General features: G+C 34.9%; 4 protein-coding genes across 8 annotated transcripts in view; 3 read left to right on the forward strand and 1 right to left on the reverse strand.

The window, feature by feature from the left end:
- Positions 1–21,378, reverse strand: part of mim (missing-in-metastasis) — a 122,421-nt gene that overhangs the window by 24,002 nt on the left and 77,041 nt on the right. The gene's annotated exons all lie outside the window — the stretch shown is intronic.
- LOC106118611 (serine protease easter-like) lies at positions 918–4,598 on the forward strand. The gene is made up of 8 exons (XM_013313281.1): positions 918–1,039; positions 1,845–2,002; positions 2,176–2,342; positions 2,496–2,650; positions 2,871–3,033; positions 3,488–3,693; positions 3,830–3,984; positions 4,325–4,598. Exons 1-8 carry the CDS (start codon positions 976–978, stop codon positions 4,577–4,579), a joined length of 1,323 nt encoding a protein of 440 aa, XP_013168735.1. The 5' UTR covers positions 918–975; the 3' UTR covers positions 4,580–4,598.
- Positions 5,134–8,543, forward strand: LOC106118610 (serine protease easter-like). The gene is made up of 8 exons (XM_013313280.1): positions 5,134–5,276; positions 5,436–5,602; positions 6,005–6,174; positions 6,446–6,630; positions 6,831–6,999; positions 7,140–7,345; positions 7,638–7,792; positions 8,211–8,543. The coding sequence occupies exons 1-8, from the start codon at positions 5,216–5,218 to the stop codon at positions 8,463–8,465; spliced, it is 1,368 nt and encodes a 455-aa protein (XP_013168734.1). The 5' UTR covers positions 5,134–5,215; the 3' UTR covers positions 8,466–8,543.
- LOC106118609 (serine protease easter-like) lies at positions 10,151–17,784 on the forward strand. Its single transcript, NM_001312637.1, is given in 8 exon segments — positions 10,151–10,222; positions 13,407–13,564; positions 14,095–14,318; positions 15,156–15,310; positions 15,908–16,070; positions 16,348–16,553; positions 16,910–17,064; positions 17,505–17,784. Coding segments are annotated over 8 exon segments (1,389 nt in total). The 5' UTR covers positions 10,151–10,152; the 3' UTR covers positions 17,763–17,784.

Raw genomic sequence — 21,378 nt, forward strand, 5'->3', positions numbered from 1 at the left:
CGTCGGATAAACAAAATCTTACAAGACATAAATATATTCCCTACCCTTGTGTTTAGAAGTCGTTTAAAAAAGCATTACTTTTTAGCAAATTTTGCTGTTTTTGTTACAGAAATGTATGATGAAGTTAGGCAATTTAACGAACAAACAAATATGCGCTGGTGGACAGCGTGGTGAAGACAGCTGTAATGGAGACTCTGGTGGCCCATTAATGTACCTATCAAGAAACCTCACATTAATTTATCAAGTGGTCGGTATAACCAGCTTCGGTAACTCTTGCGGACTGGAAGGCTATCCCAGCGTATACACCAAAGTCTTCAGTTACTTGCCATGGATACACAAAAAAATAGACGAATACAAAATAAAAGAAAGATATCTTAAAAACGACGTAAGAATGTCTCATGACACTGACTCTGATTACACTGACCTGGAAGGTCATTTAAGATATAATAATATTCCATGAATATTCATTCTTCTTCAGTCTATATTTCTTAAATTTCTTTTTGTTTCACATCTTAATTTTCTGAGATTTTCAAAAAATAAAATTATATTTCGATTTTTTTCGGAATTTTTAACATTTATTTTATTCGTAACAGTTAAAAAAAGAGTCCGTAAACAAAATTGGTTTCAGTGTAAAGTAGAAGAAAAGAAGAAATCTGCTTTAGCATTACTTTTCACAGTCCAGTATTCTCCAAAGTATAACCCAAAGATATATAGTAAAAGTTTTTTTTTCTCTACCTCTATTCAGACCAATTTTTCATTACGTACATTTTCTTTATATCTACATATTCTATGATCTATGTTATTGCTTTTTTAATAATAAAGAAATACACAATCTAATGGAATATTTCATTAATTAATGACTGAGTAAAATTACGACGCAACCTAATTGTTAAATTCATAATCCATCACATGTCAGTATTACAATAACCATCGTCGGGTTAGGACGTGTTTCATCTGTTCCAAGAAATAGTGGAAATGTCTTTGGTTTTAATTTTATCTTTTCTGGTGACCAACTATATATTTTGCCTTGTCGGCGGACGTGAGTTACATATCTTACTTCTTACTAATATTATAAACACGAATATTTTGGATGGATGTTTGTTTAGAGGTATCTCCAGAAGGGATTCAGCTGAAATTTAGCATAGATATAGAACGTAGTCTGGAAGAACACATAGGTTACTAATTAAGTTTTTTTTTAATTCCGCACGGACGGAGTCGCGTGCCACAGCTAGTATTTGATAAATTCGATTATAAAACCCTGTGAAAATAGGGTAGGAAAATGTTTAGGCTCTTTCCAAATAATTAAAACAACTGAAATTATGGATATTGGGAACTATATCAACCACTAGACTTAAATTATACTAATATTATGAAAGCAAATTTTTGGATGGGTGTAGAAGATAGCCTGGAAGAACATATAGGCTACAAGTTTTTTTTTCCGCAAGACGACAGCTATACCTTCTAAAGCAAAGACTACTTTCTTCTATTCTTCGTGTCAATTAAAAGCTTAAATTATGTAAAAAGAGACACGTTAAATTCCATACAGAGCGGCCATATTGATATTTGACTTGAAAGTAGAATGATGTTGCAAAATAGAGTTAATGTAATGTTATATTTTTATGGGAGAAAAAGTGTTTTATCAGAAGTATTTTGGATTGTACTATTAGAAGAAAATCCGACACTGTGCCGGTGTACTGGAGCAACACTAGCTTTACTAAAATGTCGACGTTTATGTCTCCTCACTAATCATTCAACACTTGAAATTGTAATGAAATCGCGCCATTCGCGCCAAGGATTCTAACTAACAATGTATAAAAGTACGAGTTATTAAAAATAATTCATAGAACTGGCATGCCGGACACCATCGAGTGTTGGGGGACGGTGCATAGATGTTGACCAGTGTCCTCCTCTGGTGGCCATACTGAACAAGCCGCGAAGAACTAATGCCGACTACGAAATCTTAAGGCAATCGCATTGTGGCTTCAATGGAGACATGCCAAAGGTCAGAACGCTACAAGCTACAAATAAAGACAAATTAATAGCCAATAAAAAAAAACAAAAAAATTCCAAGATTTTAACTTAGTTTAAAACAAACTAAATCATATCAGTTTCACTTAACATAATGAGTATCGTCTTTTTAATATTTCGATTACTAAATGAATTAACTATGAACAGGTATGTTGTCCGCAAACTACCCCTCCACCAAAACCGAACAATATCAGATGCTTCACCCCTAATGGCAAGGAGGGCAGATGTATCAACGTGCACTCCTGCCCTCAACTCAGCAGGTGGCTGCAACAACCCCCAACCATTGGTATTGTTACATTCATAAGAAATTCTAGGTAAGAACCTTAGCTCCTACATATGCTCTCACGCCAGTTCAAATTATACTCCTAAGAGTATACAGTTCTTTCGTAACTAGCTTTAATAATTTGGGATTTCTTGGAGTTTAAAAATAGTATTTATAAGTTTTGCCTTTCGTATTTTATCATCAGATGTAACGGTCCTCAACCTCAGAGCGTATGCTGCGCGCAGTCTACTGCGGTGGAATCAACTGTGACCACCTCAGCGGTCTGCACCGCGACAGCTTACCCCCCAGACCCGAGAACAGGATGCTGCGGCATCGAGGGAGAGAGCAACAAAATTTATGGTAACATAAGTACTAAAAATACACTAACTGTATCCGTAAGATTTAAAGAGAAGAAAACCAATTATTTTAAATTTAAAAATGGATTAGCCATCTATGCTATAAGACGTCACAATGGACATGCATAAATGCTTATTACAAAAATACGTAAAAAATATCACTCTCCTGTTTGTCAAGATGATTATAAGTAGAACTAATGTATTAAGATATATCAAAACTTAAGGTGGCAGTGAAACTGGCATAGATCAGTACCCATGGTTGGTGATCATCGAATACAAGAAAGGGAATCAAATAAAGCTACTTTGCGGCGGAGCGCTAATAAGTGGCAGATACGTGCTAACCGCAGGTCACTGCGTCGCTGGTCAAGTACTCGACAATGGGTCACCGTGAGTTACTTTTGATTGAAACCAGTATTTTTAGATCTAGATGCATATTTCAAACATTCATTAAGAAAGTATAAATCTCAAATGTTCTTATAACATTTGCTTTGTATCGACGATTCGTAATAGTGACCAATAGTTGTAGAAGTAGCAATAGAAGGTAGAGCCTATGGGCTGATTGGAATGACGAAATACTGTCATTTCAAGGAATATAAATAAAATAGAGATAAGTATTAATAATTTTGTGAATCATATCATGAGTTACTTTCTATAGTCCCTAACACTATTTTCATTTCTTAGCAACTCTTTTATCCTTTGACTTTTTTATTTAAGCGTTGAAGGAACATCATCCGTTCCAGATTCAACCCGACAAATGCTGATCACGATGTTCAAAAATGAGAGAATGACTTAAATCTTTTATAGTCACACTCAGGGAGTGAAATTTGATGTTTTTTTCTAGTGTCAATGTCCGTCTCGGCGAGTACGATATCAATAATTCCGGTCCTGACTGCGTGGAGGCTGCGGGAGGTGGAAGAGACTGTACGCCCGGAGCTCTGATACTGCCGATAGAGAGGACCATCCCTCATCCGCAGTATAACCCTTATAACAATTTACGGAGGAACGACATCGCGCTCATCAGGCTAAGAGAGATGGCGCCGTACACTGGTTAACATTTACCTTTTGTAACTCAATTACCCAAGTTACAGGCTCCTCAATTGTTAATATTACAAGCGGGTCGCTACATCTATAGAAAATACGCAATTAACTTCATTTAGTACTAATAAACACTTTTTCTTTATAGATTTCATTCGTCCAATCTGCCTACCGAATACGGACATGACTTCACAGCCTGCAATAAACTCTAGGCTGGAGACGGCTGGTTGGGGCGCTGTGGATACGCAGACCAGTAGCAGTAATACAAAACTTTTCGTTGATCTTCCACTAGTATCAGCCAATGTAAATATTGTGTATACTTATTTTAACTGACAGATTTGCAAGGCCATGTAAAAAAAGCTTATATTAGAATTGATAAGAGACTTCCTAGGCGAGCCTATTTGACTTGATTTGGATCTTAAAGATACTCAATATAGAATATTTTCGGGACCGAAATCCAGGGTCGCGACAGATGGGATTATAGATAATTTCTCTATTTAGTCTGTATTTAACTTTTCAAAACTTGCTTTTGAGATAGATCAATATAAAATTAAAGCCAAACCATTCTAAGAGAGTTAAAACAAAGGCGCATCTAATCAAATTCATGATACGTTTAAGTGTTGTGTATTCTATTTTATTACAGGAATGTGAGGCGGTATACAAGAAACGGTTCAATATTCCCCTATGGAAGGGTCAACTGTGCGCTGGAGGTGAGAAGGGCAAGGACTCATGCAAGGGAGATTCTGGAGGACCACTGATGTATCAGAACGGACGGGCATACGAAGTGATCGGAGTCGTTAGCTTCGGGCCGACGCCGTGCGGACAGCAAAATATTCCTGGAGTGTATACTAAAGTTTACGAATACTTACCATGGATACGAAGCCAAATAAAATCTTGATAAACGTAGTCTACTGCAATATATTATGTATTTATCATAGTGAGTTGTGTCTGTAATAATTATGAATACATTTTAGATGTATGTTGTTTTTTTTATTCATTCTATAATTTTAACTGGCAAATGCAACATGCCTACTCCTTACCTAATGCTTTAGGGATCTGAATATATTTAATCGATTTCTAAAAATATTTTATTGAAGATTAACCCATCGATTACTAAACAATATTCCAATAACTATCTTAATTGTTATACAATTGCACCTCCGATTAATAGATATACGTCACCATTTGATGCCTATTTAATGTGACGATTTAAAAGTATCAATTTAACAAATGAAATCAAGATAAAAGCCGACCTTAATGAAAATGGCTCAGATTTAGATTTCTGGAATCATGGTCATGTACATATCCTACATGCTTTAATTCCTACAAGAGGGATGGACTTCACGGAGTCCATTGGAAGTGAACACAATTTAATTGTACTACATTATACTATTAGTATTAAAGTGTTTAATGATGATGACTACTACAAATTAAATAACCAATAAAGTATTTGTTAACATCAATCCATCAATATCAGTAGTACACCGACTGTACTGGAGGACGGTTGTGGTTTTGAAGTAGTGTGAAGTGAACCATGAAATCGTTACTATTACCAATATTTTTTTTGGGAATCAGTATTTACGTGGAAGCAAAAAGTAAGTATTTGTATTAATGAAAGAATAATCAACACATGACATAAAAGAGAGGAACAAACTTCACAATTTACATGATATTCTAGAATATAATCAAGGAATTCTAGAAATCTGGAACGGATTTTTTCTTATATCAAACCGTACGTAATTTCTATTTTCCAGTTAAATGTACAACGCCAGATGGTTTAAAAGGCAGATGCCTAAAGTTAAACGCTTGCCACTCTCTCAAAAATCTGCTGAGGAAACCATTCCAGCAACTAACTATTCGCGATTATTTGCTCCTCAGATACTCCGACTGTTATGAAACTGAATACCCTCATAAGGACATGGTACGTAACATAATTCTGTACAGATTTGCTGATTTTTTGAAGAGAAATGATAAAAACAATGTCTCGTAATCAGTAAAATATTCTAAGTCGCTTATAAGCGAAATTCTCCAAATTATTCTAAGTGTTTGAATAATCGAAAGTCCCGTTATCTCAAAATCCGGCGTAGATTGGACCATAATTCAGAACAACACATTTTTCTATAGTGCAAATAGCTACTTCTGAGCAAAAATTAAAGCATAAATATTTCGCTATAGACATGTTTGGCATAGGAGAAGAGGAATATATCAACACAAAATCAGACAGAATGAGTAAAAATTTAATTACTATTACAAAATGAATCAGACTCGCACTTATACAAAGTTATAAAAGTAAAATGGTACAGGAACAATTACAATATTACAGGTCTGTTGTCCATATGAACCTTTAACATTGGACATTGTAGACCCCAACATATGTAAAACATATGACGGTAGTATTGGATTATGTACGAATCTACAAACATGCCCCACATTTAATGACAAGCTGGATCAATTGATGAATACTAGAATTATGGAAACCATAGAGATGTCCAGGTATTGATATTTTATTTTTCAACAAAGTAATGCTACAGAAATTTAGGAATATCACTTCAGAAATCAATCTCACTTATTCCGATTTGTGTCCGAGAATTAAAATAGTACAATGATAAAACTAAATTAATTAATATCACTATCTACTAACCCTTAAAGTAATTTAAAAACTAGATCATACACCATAAACATTGCAATGTCTTGAACGATTAAGAATATAAGACTATATGAGCACTGAGATATTTTTAATAATAAATTGTGTCGTTGCTTTAAGGTGCGAAAATGTAAAAAGACACAGTGTGTGTTGTGGCAATCATATATCCAAAGAACAACCCAGCATAAACTTTTACGAGGAGTATAATGATGCACCGTATACAACTTGCACTATGTCTACTACCCCGCCCGACCCACAGAGCTACTGCTGCGGAGTACAAGCCACCAATGGCGATAGAATTGTTGGTATGTTAGAATTGACAACAAATAATAATTCGTGAAGAAACTAAGAAATCTTCTGATATTAAATGATCATCGCCAACAAACCAAACATTATCGCTAGAGAAGTCGGATTAGCAGTCTGACAATGATTTTTCTTAATTTTTTATACCGGAGTTGTGGAGGCATTGTGATTGAGAAACTGTATACATTAATTTTATTTACAGGAGGAACTGCAACTGCAATAGACGAATACCCATGGCTGGTACTAATAGAGTACAAGATGATAGGGTCGAATCAGATTGAGGTGGGATGTGGAGGGTCACTGATAAGTGGACGATACGTGCTGACGGCGGGACACTGTTTGGTTGGAAGCGATATTGGTGGTCGAAGTCCGTAAGTTATACTAAACATGCAAGTCCTGTGAAGTATGAATTACCTTCAGCTTGAATTTAAACATTATTCCGTTACGCCTTTTATTTTTGATTTGAATCGATAGCTGGAGATAGATTTTATAACAAAATATATATTGGCAGTGTAAACGTGCGACTTGGAGAATACAACCTTTTGAATACTGGTCCTGATTGCGTGATAACTCCTGGTGGTGGAGAGGACTGTACCGATGGTGCACTCGTTATACCGATTGAGAAAATCATTGTACACGAGCAGTACAATCCAAATGATGTCAACAAACATAACGATATTGCTTTGATTAAACTTAGTACGATGGCTCCATACACTGGTAAGAACTAGAATATTTAATTTGGTTTTGTCTACACAATACTCGTAGGGGAAAAGGAGCCACGGGACTAACAATGTGGTCATCGATCAATAGACATCCACGACACCAGATACATCGCTAGCCTTTAAGAGAATTTTAACTTGTAATAGCTAAGTTTATAAAAGATTACTAAGGAGTGCAGAACTCTGAGAAACTTTCGACAAGTCGAGTCGAGAATATTTACCTAAGAACATTTTCAATGATGGGGTATTAGGAGAGGTTTGTAGTGCTTTATTTATATATTGGCTTTCAGATTTTATTCGCCCAATTTGCTTGCCTACTTTGGATTTATCGGTGAACGCACAAGAAGGTTTAAGACTTTTTGCGTCTGGATGGGGGATGACAGGAACTTTGCAAATTTTGAATTCTATCAAACATGAAGTGGATTTACCTTACAGGCGGTTTGATGTTAGTAATGTCTATTACTTTTAAATTTAATTCTAGACTTTTAATTAGATAAGTCATACTCCAAAATAGGGGATTTTTTGTTGAACCTTATTTTATTTTTAATTTATTATGTTATCCAATGACTACTAATATTTTCAAAACTGTAAATTTTTTATGGTATGGAGATTAATTTTAAGATTTCTATAAATTGTTCTGGTCTAACCTGTATATCATACATCACACTAATATTAGTTTAGATGGATGGATGTTTGTTTGAAGGTATTTCCGGAACAGCTGAATGGATTTTAATGAAATTCGGCGCACATGTAGAACATATCTGGAAGAACACATAGAATACTTACTCAGTTTTTTTTTAAATTTCAGCGCCGACTGAGTCGCGGGCGACAGGTAGTTGATAAATATATTTTGTATGTTACAGAACTGTCAAGAAATTTATAGGAGGAGAACTAATAAAACATTAACACGGAATCAAATGTGTGCCGGTGGTGAGCCGGGAAAAGATGCCTGCAAGGGTGACTCTGGTGGACCTCTGATGTACAAAAACGGGGAATTGTATGAAGTAGCAGCAGTTGTTAGTTTCGGACCTACACCATGCGGACTTGACATACCTAGCGTGTATACTCATGTCTACAATTATTTACCATGGATATGGGAACAAATAAATAAGTTTTAGTTTCCAAATGCTTGGAGTATACGAATTTATGACTGTTCCGACTAAAATGCTTTAATTCTACATAAATATAAGTACGGCTATAAAGGTGTGTTTTCATTTTGTGTTAATCATAGAATTAGAATATAGGTAATTTGTTTTTATTTGTAATTTATACGAATAGTGTGCAAACGAGCATTGGAATATTTAGTGAGATGGTAACTAAGGACCGTGGACCGTGGTAGATCGGCACCACCAAAAATTTAGATACGCTGCCGGCCTTTTATAAAACGCTCGCTCCTAAAGGATTTTTAAGAACTTTTTGTACTGATGCTTGGGAAGTAGTAACACGCATTTCCTACTTAGGATTAAACAATGTAAATTTTGTTACTTGTGCTAAGTATGTTTATTTTCTTCCTTATACTTGAGATGAATTAAAAATATTTTAGAAACAAAAATATTAAAAAGTGTAAAGAAAAAAAATTTAAACAGTATAAGCGAGAGTCCTAAGGACAACGATATTTTTCTCGTCATATGTCGAGACCAGAAAATAACTCGCTTATGGAGACACTCTTTGGTCTCACCAGAATAATTTCCTACTCTAGTATGTACTATCCGACCCATCGGTCGGCCCAGGTACCGCTGGCGAGACGCCGTAGGGCTGAATCTGCGGGAGCTACAAGCTGTGAACTGCCAGGAGATGGCTCAAGACGTTATGGACGTACGTAAAAAAGAAATCATACAGTTAAGTTCGGTTAAAGGTAAGTTACAACACAAATATTACAATAGGTTTTGTACAGATGTTTCGGCAATGGAAACGCAGTTTATGCGGATACAATAGAATAATCTCAAAACCAGATTGCTCATCACTTGATTTGTGGAAAAAAAACTACAATGGATATAAAAACTAGTTTCATAGTAACTGGTTTTGAAAAGGATACGTGCAATAAAATATGGAATTTATTTTAATACTCTTTTACCTAACATCTCTAAAAAAAAAACAAAAATAGAAGTCAGTGTTTATCAATTATTTATCTGTACTTATTTACCTGCGAAAAAAAATACCATCCTAGACTTGCCTCACTTAAAACTTTTTTTAAAAAGATAGCCGAGACACCAGCATAAAGACATGACATGCGTTTCATGCCTTTATTCCGGCATGAAACAAATTAAAAAAAGAAAGACGCTTTCATAAAAAAATCCCAAAAAAAAACTAAAACAAAATTCACTAAATAGTAACAAAATAACGTTATTGTTCATGACATCCCTCAAAAGTAAAAAAATTCTCTACTTCTATATTTTACATTTATTTTTATTTCGGAGTCGGTATCGACCGAGGTAAATTAGTGACTTTTTATATCTTACCTTAGACCTATTTAGGTTAAAGTTTGTACCTAGGTCGAAGCCGACGTAAAAAAACAGACAAATTGATAACCTCCTACTTTTAGAAGTCGGCTAAAAAGGGACAACACGAGTGAAGTGATAGATAGATTTGGTATACAAAAACCTGTTTTACAGACCCTACATAAAAACCATCAAAATAGGCGTCAAAAACATGTTCTAAACATCCAATGTAAATTTAAAAATAAAAACTTCAACTTATATTGAATCTAGTCTCTAGAGGTAAATAAATAACAAAGTCAATCGGTCGCGCGGTCAGTGATGTTTCATCCGGCCTCCGATGTGGTCGATTGTAAAGTGCTGTGATAAGATGGCGGTATATAAAAAAATAATTTTCTCTATATTGTGTTTAAGTGTTATTTTTAATAATGTTAATGCACGTAAGTATTTATTTAAATAACGATGATACAAATTAAATTATACATAAAATATGCGAACAAGTTTTATAATTTTTTACATCATGGTCATTTACCTTGAAGAGGTTCTGATATTTTGACGGATGTCTGTATACAAATTGTCTATGTTTTATAGAGGTTATAAAAAAGCGAAAAATGCTTCAATTCGATTCGCATAATTAAATTTAGCATTCGTTTGGTTATTAAACAATTTGTATAAAACCGCTTGTAGTACAAACACTTAGGTAGCTTTGCCAACACCAGCTTTGCGTAATTTGGCAACATATATTTTAAACATATTTTTTTATCGTCTTTCCTTATATAAACATGTATAATTAAATATATGAATCTGCTTCATACTAATATTATAAATGCGAAAGTGTAGATGGATATTTGTTTGAAGGTATCTCGAGAACGGTTGAACGGATTTTAATGAAATTGCCACACATATAGGAGCATAGTCTGGAAGAACATATAGGCTTACGTTTTTTTAATTCACGGAGAAAGTCGCGGTCAACAACTACTTTTGTATAAATATACAAAAGAGGCAAACATTTTTTTAGTCTGACAAACTTAAAATTAAAAACACACATAATTTGTAAGAAAAAAAATGATTTAAATTAATCGAAAATATATAAAACATTAATGAAAATAATGCAAATAAACTTCATTGCTGATAATGATATACTAGATATTGCCCACGACTCCGTCCGTGCGGAATTAAAATAAAATTTATCAAGTAGCCGATGTGTTTTTCCAGTCTATGTTCCGGAGATATCTTCTATCATCAATCCATGCATCTAAACATTCGCATTTATAATATTAGTAAGATAAGATTGTACATTTATTTTTCCGTTAACTAATCCATCTTCAATTCTCGGTACTTAATTGTGTAATTTTCCTGTATCAGATGTATACACTTACAAATAGCGTAGCACTTGCAGTGTACATCTCTTACATGGTCTTAGTTTCGACAAACACTATAAAAATTAATACAACTGAAGTGTTTGTATGTAATATAGAAAATACACATTTACACACATGATGCATTTGCGTTGCTGATAACGAAAAACCTATATTTAGAATTTATATCTGTCTGTATGTCTGCAAGTCCTCGTTTCATCCGGGTTATCTGCAGAACTGCTGCTTCGATTTTGATGGGACTTGGACGGGAAAGTAACATACGAGTATTAAAGACTTAATTATTTTAATTCTGCACAAACGAGAGTGATCGCTAGTCCTATTTCTAAATACGTACATATCTGTACAATACTTGCAAGCAGTGAGTTTACACTGCCTAGTAATTATACAATACATATTGCATACAATCTTATTATTTTACTAATCTATTGGATAGATGGATATTAGTTTGAAGGTATCTCCAGAACGGGTCAACGAATGTTGATAAAATTTGGCAAGGATGTTAAACATAGACTGGAAGAACACATAGGCTACTGCTAAGTTATTTTTATACCGCGCGGACAGAGTCGCGAGCGACAGCTAATTCTTCATAAAACTAAGACAATAACGGACAATGTTTCGGTAGTGAAAACACGGGGGAATACAAATCAAGTATACTATAAATATATCGTAAAGTAAGAACAAAGAGAGTGAAAAGGATGTATGTATAATTTAAATCATGTGAAACAACTATTTATCACATCCTCATATAATTTTGTTTATCATACTTGGTAATACCCTATTACTAATATATACGATATAAAATATTTATATATAACAAACACAAAGGTTATCAAAACTTTATAATTTATATGTAATAGTACAAATATTTTAATGTAATGTATATACAGTTATGTACACTATCTGTTCATAGCATTTTATAAGATGAATAAACTTTTGAAATGACGCTGGCAACACTAGAAGTATGTCGCTATTCATTATCAGCTCACTATATGTTCCCTACTGGGAGGCTCGGAGCCTACCCTAAATTAGGGGCGACTAGGCCATAGTTAATTACACTGGCCCAGTGCAGGTTGATTGACATCACGATGTTTTTGATGTTTTCCTTCAGCGTTAAAACATCGGAGAAATGTAAATATGTAAATCGATAATCGAAAAACATAATGGTAGTAAACATGTGGCGGGATTCGAATATAGGGTTGCCACTTTATAGTTACCACGTTGTAAATATTCATATTACCTACGGATTGGACATCAATATTAACTACGGATTAGACATCAATATTAACTACGAAGTCAATGGCCGTTGTTTTTTTTCTTTTTCAATATGTACCAGTGCTTTTTTACAGCCAGTATTTGTACTTTAAAAATATAAAACTATCAGGCAGTTAGCAGTTTGTTTTATGTTTTAACACTCGATTATTTTAATATAGCTTGTAAAATAAGAAAGCGTAAAATTACAAATATTATGATTGCATGTTTAACCCTTAGTAGCCTGATTTACATACAAGAGTGATTTATTTTTAATATTACTGTTTGCTTGATAAAATAAAACAATAATAAAATTTGTTTTTTTAAAATTTCGTTGGAAAGAATAATATACAACAGTAAAATAGGTACAGCCAACCTATAAAAAAAACTAATAGTATTGTGAACATTCGGTTTAAAAGATTGGTATCAAAATTGAAACTCTAGGCTAATAAGGGTTAAGTTATACTATCGGTCATTGTAAATTTTGCAAGAGGAAACATGGCATCATTTAAGTAATTGTAAATCCCAGAAGGTATTTACCCAAGATGTAAAACAATCTGTTATATATATTGAAATAAAAATAGAGGATAAAACTTTAACTAAAACTAAATTGCGTAAAAGAATGATTCTATCAAGTTATACATTTGTATTATAGTATAATTTGTCAATAGTTAATGGTACGGCTTTCCGATCACCTGGTTGGTGGTTCAAATTCCGCCATTCGACTATTGTCAACCATCTAGCACAAGCTTAGAACTTAGATGGAAGTAAAATAAATATTAGTAAATTAACAAAAATCTACTTAAAATAAAAAATAAAAAAACTGTACACTCAAATCACAGCCTGCCTTTTATCGTCATAAAATTAATTGCAATCTACCTCACTTTAATTTGCAAAAAATAGATGCCATTATTTTGGAAGCGGCTTAAACCCCTCTACGCCTTAACCTCTCTACAATTCAACTGACGATTCATTAGTTTTATCTATGTGATTTCAGAGGATGTTTGTATTCCAACGAACGGCGGCTCAGGCCAATGTGTCGATATCTACCAGTGTCCACAACTTTTGATGTTATTGAACAAGCCCAACCGATCGCAACAGGACTATGATACACTAAGAAGAGCCCACTGTGGATTCAAAGAAAGGACCCCGTTGGTAAAACTAATATTATGCTTCTACTTCTTAAGAATTCAAATAATAAAGTTGCAGAATTTGTTTGAATTAATGACCGATTTTTTTTTAAGAGGACATAATATCTTAAGGATAAAACTTAACTTATATAGTGGCCATTGTCTGTATTATTTCAATGTGATTACTATTTTATTATGATTCTTTAATACGTACATGAAAAAACTAATTACATTTATTATATTTAATATTATAAATGCGAATGTTTAGATAGATGGATGTTTGTTTGAAGCTATCTCCAGAACAGCTGAACGAATCTTGATGAAATTTGCCATACATATAAGACATAGTCTGGAAGAACACATATGCTACTAATTATGTATTTTTAAATATCACGCAGACGGAATCGCGGGCGACCGTTAGTTTATACTAAACAACAATTGATTAGGCTTAAAGGATTCCAAATTTTTATTCAAAACGCCTTCAACAGTTGTGTCCGCTAACATATTTTCCTATGACCCTTGACAATTCTTTTATGCATTATTTCATTCTTCCAGGTGTGCTGTCAAGTGTCCCCGCCCGCTCCGGTGACAACTCCAGCTCCGACCACACCTCAGCCTCAACCAGCAACCACGGGAGCGACTGCCACAGCAACAGGCGATAGATGCATCACGCCTGATGGACAAGTGGGCAATTGCGTCGGTCTCTATTCCTGTCCACATATCACAAAACTACTTCAAACGAATACACCAAGTGATATTACTTTCGTTAAAAACTCAAGGTATTATTAAGGACACGTTTCAAGCTTCTATCTATAAAAATGACAACACCAAATTTCCAACCCATTTTCAATCCCTTAAAACTCCTTTTTCGCGTAAAAAAAGTACCTATGTCCTTCCCCAGGCTTTAGACTATCAGTCTGCCAAATTACATTTAAATTGGTTGAATAGTTTTTGCGTGAAAGAAGGACAGAAAGGCAGAGTAACTTTCGCATTAAAAATGTTAATACGTATTACATCACTAGATCTGTCATCATCATATTTGCTCTTTTGACAATCAATCTTTTCCTTCTATAATCATTTCATTTCGAAAAATTAATATATTATAATTGTTTGAGACAAAAAAATTCAGGAAAATAAGTATCAAACATATGGAAACAAGTTGCTTCGTCCAAACACACCTTCACATTTATATAAAAGACTAGTCGCCCTCGATTTCGCTAGCAACATTAGCGTCGAAGACCAGTCAGAATCGCTCCAGCCGTTTCAAAGATTACTCGACAAAAATAAAAAAATATTTTTTTTGTTATCAAATACATTATTTGTACAAATGCATGCATACATACAGACAATCCAATTTTTTTTTATGACAATATTAGTAGATTTTTTTTTGTTGTAAATTTACTAATATTTCTTTTACCATTCCAACTAAGCTCTATGCTTGTGCTAGGATATGGTTCACGACAATAGTCGAATGTCGGGATTCGAACCCCCGGCCTCGTGATCGGAAATCCGTATCCTTAACCATTAGGCTATTGACGCTTAAAATTTTTATTAATATGATATAAACTACTCCTATTTTTATAGCTAGCTCATTAGTTTATCTTGTCTTGATTCAGATGTCAGGGTACAGGACAGTACAGCGTGTGCTGTGGACCTTCAACATCATCCAACAACGTGGGTAGGCCGACAGTGTGCGCGCTAACAGCCACACCACCGGACCCAGCCACCGAATGCTGCGGTCAAGAGAGCAGCGGCGGCAACAGGATTTTTGGTAAAATATTTTACAAGAGTTCAAGAAACGGTCAACTTAGTCGTACTTAGTACTCTTCCCTTGGTTGTTAAAATATCAAAGCCAACCTACCTCATTGGTAATAAATTACTTTTCTACCATTTCTTTATCATAAGTATATTTTGCGTTAAATAGAGGTGATCAAATATGATTGGAAAGAGCTAATGATTTTTTTTTTAATATTAGCGGATTTTTGATAATTTACTAATATTTCTATTACCATTCCAACTAAGCTCTTTGATTGTGCTAGGATATGGTTTTACAATAGTCGAATGACGGGATTTGAAACCCCGACCACGCAATCAGAAATCCGTACCCTTAACTATTAGGTTATTGATTATTAAAATTGTTTAATTCGTCGTCATTCTATTGATCACAGAACAATCTTCACGGATCTAAGTAAAATATATCTACAGCTATAATTAAAAACAATATATTTAAACGCACGAACAAATCCTGTTACCACAGATTTAACCGTTACGTCACTAACCTTGATAACTCATGAGTCAACGGTTCGTATTTTCCGCAAATCATAATTATACATACAAAAGATTCGATAACAATACATCCTATTGCCAGGTGGTAACGCGACTGCTATCGACCAGTATCCGTGGCTGGTGATTCTAGAGTACAAGAAGGATGACAAGATCAAACTGTTGTGCGGCGGAGTACTCATCAGCGGGAGATACGTGTTAACTGCCGGACATTGCGTCACCGGACCAGTGCTTGATGTTGGCACACCGTAAGTTTTATCTTCGATTGCAGACGGGATTTTTATGTGATTTCAGAAATTTAGTAGAAAGTCCTTACATCTGAACATACTAAAAAAAAGTCCCCATAACGTTCCTCTGGTGCATATTGGCATAATCAGCTGAAGCTGGTGATGGTTGAAACCATGCATCAGGTATTTTTATGATTACCCTAAGCCCTTGATCCAAAAGTTATTATTGTGTGAAAAACCACGGACTGTTTCTGAGGCTCTTTTTTAACAACTGATAAATTCATCCATCGCTCCACAGCGTGAACGTTCGTCTCGGGGAATACGACACCAGCAACTCAGGACAGGACTGTGTGGAAGTCGAAGGAGGAGGAGAGGACTGCACCGATGGCGCGCTCATCGTGCCCATAGAAAAGATCATTCCTCATCCGGAATACAACCCTACTAATGCACTAAGAAGACACGACATAGCTCTGCTGAGGCTTGGCCAGCTGATACCATATGGAGGTGATTTCTACATTATGTATATTTACGGTTTAATCCGACGACAAAGCTTAATTTGAAGTTAAATAAGCTAAAACATTTTAGAATTATTGGAGTGTTATATTATATATTGAAAGAATTCCGAAAGCCAATATATAATTCCCAGGCCTTAAGAGTTTAAACAAATTAGTCTTCTTAAGGTGAAAAAATAAACTGTTTTTCTATTGAATTTGAATCTACTATGTAGATAGCCAATAATATGGTACTACAATTGTGAATATTTTTGATATCATGCGAGCGTCCAGCTAACCAATTCCTTACACAAAATAGCAAATGGCTGATCAAAATTTGTAATACTGACTAGTATAAAACTGTTCCAGATTTCATACGACCAATATGCTTGCCTACATCTGACGTGGCAGTAGCGCCGCCGCCGGAACTGAGACTGTTTGCAGCCGGCTGGGGCGCGGTCAGCAACACGCAAAGTAGTAGCAACATCAAGCTGCACGTCAGTGTGCCTTTCAGAAGTCAAGAGGTGAGTGGACTTTCTCTAAAAATAATTTGTATTTTATATTATATGGAGGAACGCGAGCAAACGACTAGCTTAATTCACCGAAATAGCGAAGCGACCGCTGCAAATAGACATTCCCAATTGCAGATGCGTTGCCTGCATTTAATCGACGCAATAGAGAATAATTTTCCCTTCCTATGCGCCTACATCTTTGTTAAATCCATTTACCCTTCCACCGATATAATAAAAGGGTGGGATGAAAAGACGACTAAAATTAGACCTGCGGCATGTACACTCAGCAGACGAAACTCGAACTTCACACCTGTCTTCTGTGTGGTCGTGGTACGTAGTATGTTGCATCGAGCAAACGTAGGACCACCATCTAGCTTAAAAAATTATAATTTTTTCTGGAAGCAAAGCTTTGTGTATTTTTAGTTCTATAATACGTAACTTTTGATTTCCAGCAATGCCAGACATCATACAATCATCCTAGACGTCGTGTAGCGTTATGGCAGGGTCAGATATGCGCGGGCGGAGAAACCGGCAAAGACTCCTGCAAGGGCGACTCCGGAGGCCCACTAATGTACGAGAACGGGCGACTATTCGAAGTTGTCGGCATCGTCAGCTTCGGACCGACACCGTGCGGACTAGAGAACATACCCGGCGTATACACAAAAGTATACGAATATATACCATGGATCCGATCACAAATAACACCTTAGACTTAATTGACTTGATGATTAAATAAAACATAAAGATTTATTAGGTTAATTTAATTTATTTTATATAACAACTCTTCGAACCATAACAAACCTTACAATTATTATAGATGACGTAAAAAGCAAAAAAACAACTGATGTTTAGTGACCAATAAAACCTGAGACTGCTCAGAAAACTTGCAGGAAAGATTCTGGTATTTCAGTAGGAAAGACAATGTAATAAAACGAATCGAGACGAGAAAAAGATTACGTCTATTTCTTCCCTCGGCTAAAAGTATTTTAAAGAACTAAAACAGTGAATTTTCAATTGAAATTCGTATATGGGAATGCTGGACTATGGACTATACTGGATGGTTAAAATTGTTTCATGTCACTAAAGATTGCAAAATATGAAGAGTGAAAAAAAACGATACGAATTGTTCATCACTCTTCGAACTAGGATTAGCAATTTAGGCTACAGGAAATCACAAATAAATTGACTTATACATATGTAAACCCAAAGGGAAACGGAAGAGATAAAAAACAACCTTACTATTCCTATTAATATTATAAATGTTTGGATGGATGGATGTTTGTTTGAAGATATATCCAAAACGCTTGAACGGTTCTCGATGATATTTGCCATACATACATAGTCTGAAAGAAGACACAGGCTACTAATTATATTTGTTTTTTTAATTCCGCGCGGACGGAGTCAAGGGCGACATCTAGTTAATATTATAAATGCGAATGTTTAGAATAGATGTATGTTTGTTTAAAGGTATCTCCGAAACGGCTCAACGGATCTTTATGAAATTTGGCACAGATGTAGAACGTTGTCTGTAAGAGCACATAGGCTACAGACTCGCGGGCGATAGCTACAAACTAACATTGTTATTCATGTTTACAGTTAAAATTTGTCACAAAACTATTCCGATGAATTAACTGGGATTCTTTTGTTTCACTATAATGTGTTTTAATCAGTTACTGCTATAGACATCACGTTTCTGACAATTCTATTTCATCCGGTGTTAGTCACTTATCAAATACCAGGAACGCAAATGTAACAATATTTACTGGCTAATTTACATTAATTCATATATTTCGTACGATTGAAATTACTAGTACTAATAATTTTAAGTTGCTTATTTTATAACCCACTCAAGTTCAATTTTGATGATATTTGATGTTTTTACAATTTATTTCACGAAAAAAATCTTATAAATAAATTAATATTATAAATGCGAATGTTTAGAAGGATGGTTGGATATATGTTTGAAGGTATCTCCAGAACGGCTGAATGGATCTCGATGAGTTTGGCATACATATAGAACATAGTCTGAAAGAAGACACTAAAAATTGTGTTTGTTTTTAATTTCGCGCAGACGGAGCCGCGGGCGACAGCTAATAAATAAATAAAAGTAACAAATATGTTGTTGTTTTATGTAAGATTTAAATTATTATTACATTTCGGTTTCAAATAAACCGAACAAACGGGCGCTTTTTTCACGTGATGAACGTTTTAAAATTACTCTTGTTTCCTTCGCCCAATGTTCAAAATGCAATATTGAGCGACAAAAAAGCGTCGCGTCTTGAAAGCATTACTGTATGACCAGATTTAAATACAGCTGATCTATTTGAGCGCGTTTTAACGCGGCGTTAAAAAAGCGCACTTACGAAAATTGTCAAGTAAAGCACAATCCTCAGTTTTATCCAATTATAACTTGGTCATTTCAGTTATTTTATTATAGAAAATAACTTATTTTCCTTTTTAAAAATAATAACGAATTCCCTACAAAATTCTTAAACAAAACATTGTGGTATTTTAAAAAACGTAAAACGTATAACAATCAACGTCATTGGTATATTAAGTTATTTTGGTACTGTGGCAATTTAATCACGTAATTCCTGTTGATATCGTTTAAAGCACGTGTCCATTAGCCGTATGGACACACCGGACGTAAGGCACACAACATATTTAGTTTGCTTTGTATGATTTTACATAGCACTGCGTCCATCATCCACGCCGCCGCCGCGTGCATGCGGTGCGTCTGTCGCAGGTCAATAGATGCGTACCTTTACATTGACGTAAAACCAATGTTAATGTCTCCATATCTATATACGTCGTATCACAAAACCGTAATAAAAAAAACACAAGTTATAATATTAATATTACCAATTCGGGGAAAACACAATTTATTAATATTATTTTAAATTAGCTGACGTCTATAGTTCCCTCCGTGCTGGTTTAAAAATAAACTTAGTAAGCTGTGTTCTTCCAGACTATGTTCTACGTCAACATTCTAACAAACATACTCAAACATTCGCATTTATAATATTAGTAAGAAGTAAGATAATCGTTAGGTATTGAATCTTTCAGGTTTAGAAAACTAATCATTATTGTATGTATGTATACATCTCATCATCAGCTCACTATACGTCCCCACTGAGAGGCTCGGAGCCTGCCATAAGTTACGGGTGACTAGGCCATAGTCAACCATGCTGGCCAAGTACGGGTTGGTTGACATCACACATATCTTTGAATTTCTCCCAGATATGTGCAGGTTACGTCACGATGTTTTCCTTTACCGTAAAAACGTCAAATAAATGTACATATGAAAATAGAAAAACACATTAGTTCATGGCGGGATTCGAACTCAGGACCTGGACCTCTTTCATCTGTATGGATACGTTTTACTATAATTACTGTAAAAAACTTTAAATCCTTCTTTCCTTAAAATACTTTATTCTCTTTCTCTTTTATACAGGATGATTCATAATGGGCGCACCAAACACTCAGGACCTCAATAATTACCGTTTTAAACCAAAGTATGTGCCGCTACTTTATAGAACTTAAGTTATTTATTTCGTCATTATTTTTAGAGGTAAAAGCAACACCTATAAAATTATATACAGGTTGTTCTATTGTAGAAAGTTGTTTTATTTATATCAAAAGGTGGCAAACGAGCGAGCGGCCACCTTAAATCTCTGAAATAGCGAAGTGACCGGTGCCCATAGACATACGCAATTGCATGTGCGTTGCCTACCTTTAATCGACGGAGGAGAGGATGCACAGAAAGAAAATATCTTCCCTTTCCATGCATCCTCTCATCCGGAAAGTCCACTTCCACTTCCCATCCTTTCCTTATAAAGAAAGGGATGGGAAGGGAAAGAGGACTAAATTAGGCCTCCGGGACGCACACTCATCAGACGAAGCGCGGAATTGCTTCCACTTGACGCGTGTCTTCTGTGTGATCGTGGTATTTCACCGGGCGAGCCGGGCCAACTCGTGCGAAGATGTTAAAGCGGGCTCTACCACTGTTAAAACTGTTGAATTAAAATTATTTGCTGATAAAACAAACATTCAATATAATAAAAAGGCTTGGCAAAATGTTTGATGCTATTACGTTCCAATTTTTTTCTGTTTTTTTAATATTAACATCAAATTTTCCTCAATGACTCATAATGTATTTATAGTATTTGTGTTATGAAATTATTAACGTTTTATTAAAATGATTCATTCAATGATTCATTTCATCAGGAAAAGAAAAATCGGGTACCCATCTAGTTTGTCATTTTCCTATGCAAAATGTAATTCGGCAAATTCAACAAACGAATTATTGCAAATTCATGTGTTTTC

The sequence above is a fragment of the Papilio xuthus genome, unplaced genomic scaffold (assembly GCF_000836235.2).
Source record: "Papilio xuthus unplaced genomic scaffold, Pxut_1.1 DF827570.1, whole genome shotgun sequence".
In the NCBI taxonomy this organism is placed as follows: Eukaryota; Metazoa; Arthropoda; class Insecta; order Lepidoptera; family Papilionidae; genus Papilio; species Papilio xuthus.

What these genes read in the sequence shown, in the direction of transcription:
- LOC106118611 (XM_013313281.1), top strand. Translation starts at nt 976, where the DNA reads ATGTCTTTGGTTTTAATTTTATCTTTTCTGGTGACCAACTATATATTT. An exon ending in AGAGAGCAACAAAATTTATG is followed by an intron (nt 2,651 to 2,870) that starts GTAACATAAGTA and finishes TCAAAACTTAAG; the next exon opens with GTGGCAGTGAAACTGGCATA. An exon ending in TTCCACTAGTATCAGCCAAT is followed by an intron (nt 3,985 to 4,324) that starts GTAAATATTGTG and finishes ATTTTATTACAG; the next exon opens with GAATGTGAGGCGGTATACAA.
- LOC106118610 (XM_013313280.1), top strand. Translation starts at nt 5,216, where the DNA reads ATGAAATCGTTACTATTACCAATATTTTTTTTGGGAATCAGTATTTAC. An exon ending in GATATTGGTGGTCGAAGTCC is followed by an intron (nt 7,000 to 7,139) that starts GTAAGTTATACT and finishes ATATATTGGCAG; the next exon opens with TGTAAACGTGCGACTTGGAG. An exon ending in TACGATGGCTCCATACACTG is followed by an intron (nt 7,346 to 7,637) that starts GTAAGAACTAGA and finishes ATTGGCTTTCAG; the next exon opens with ATTTTATTCGCCCAATTTGC.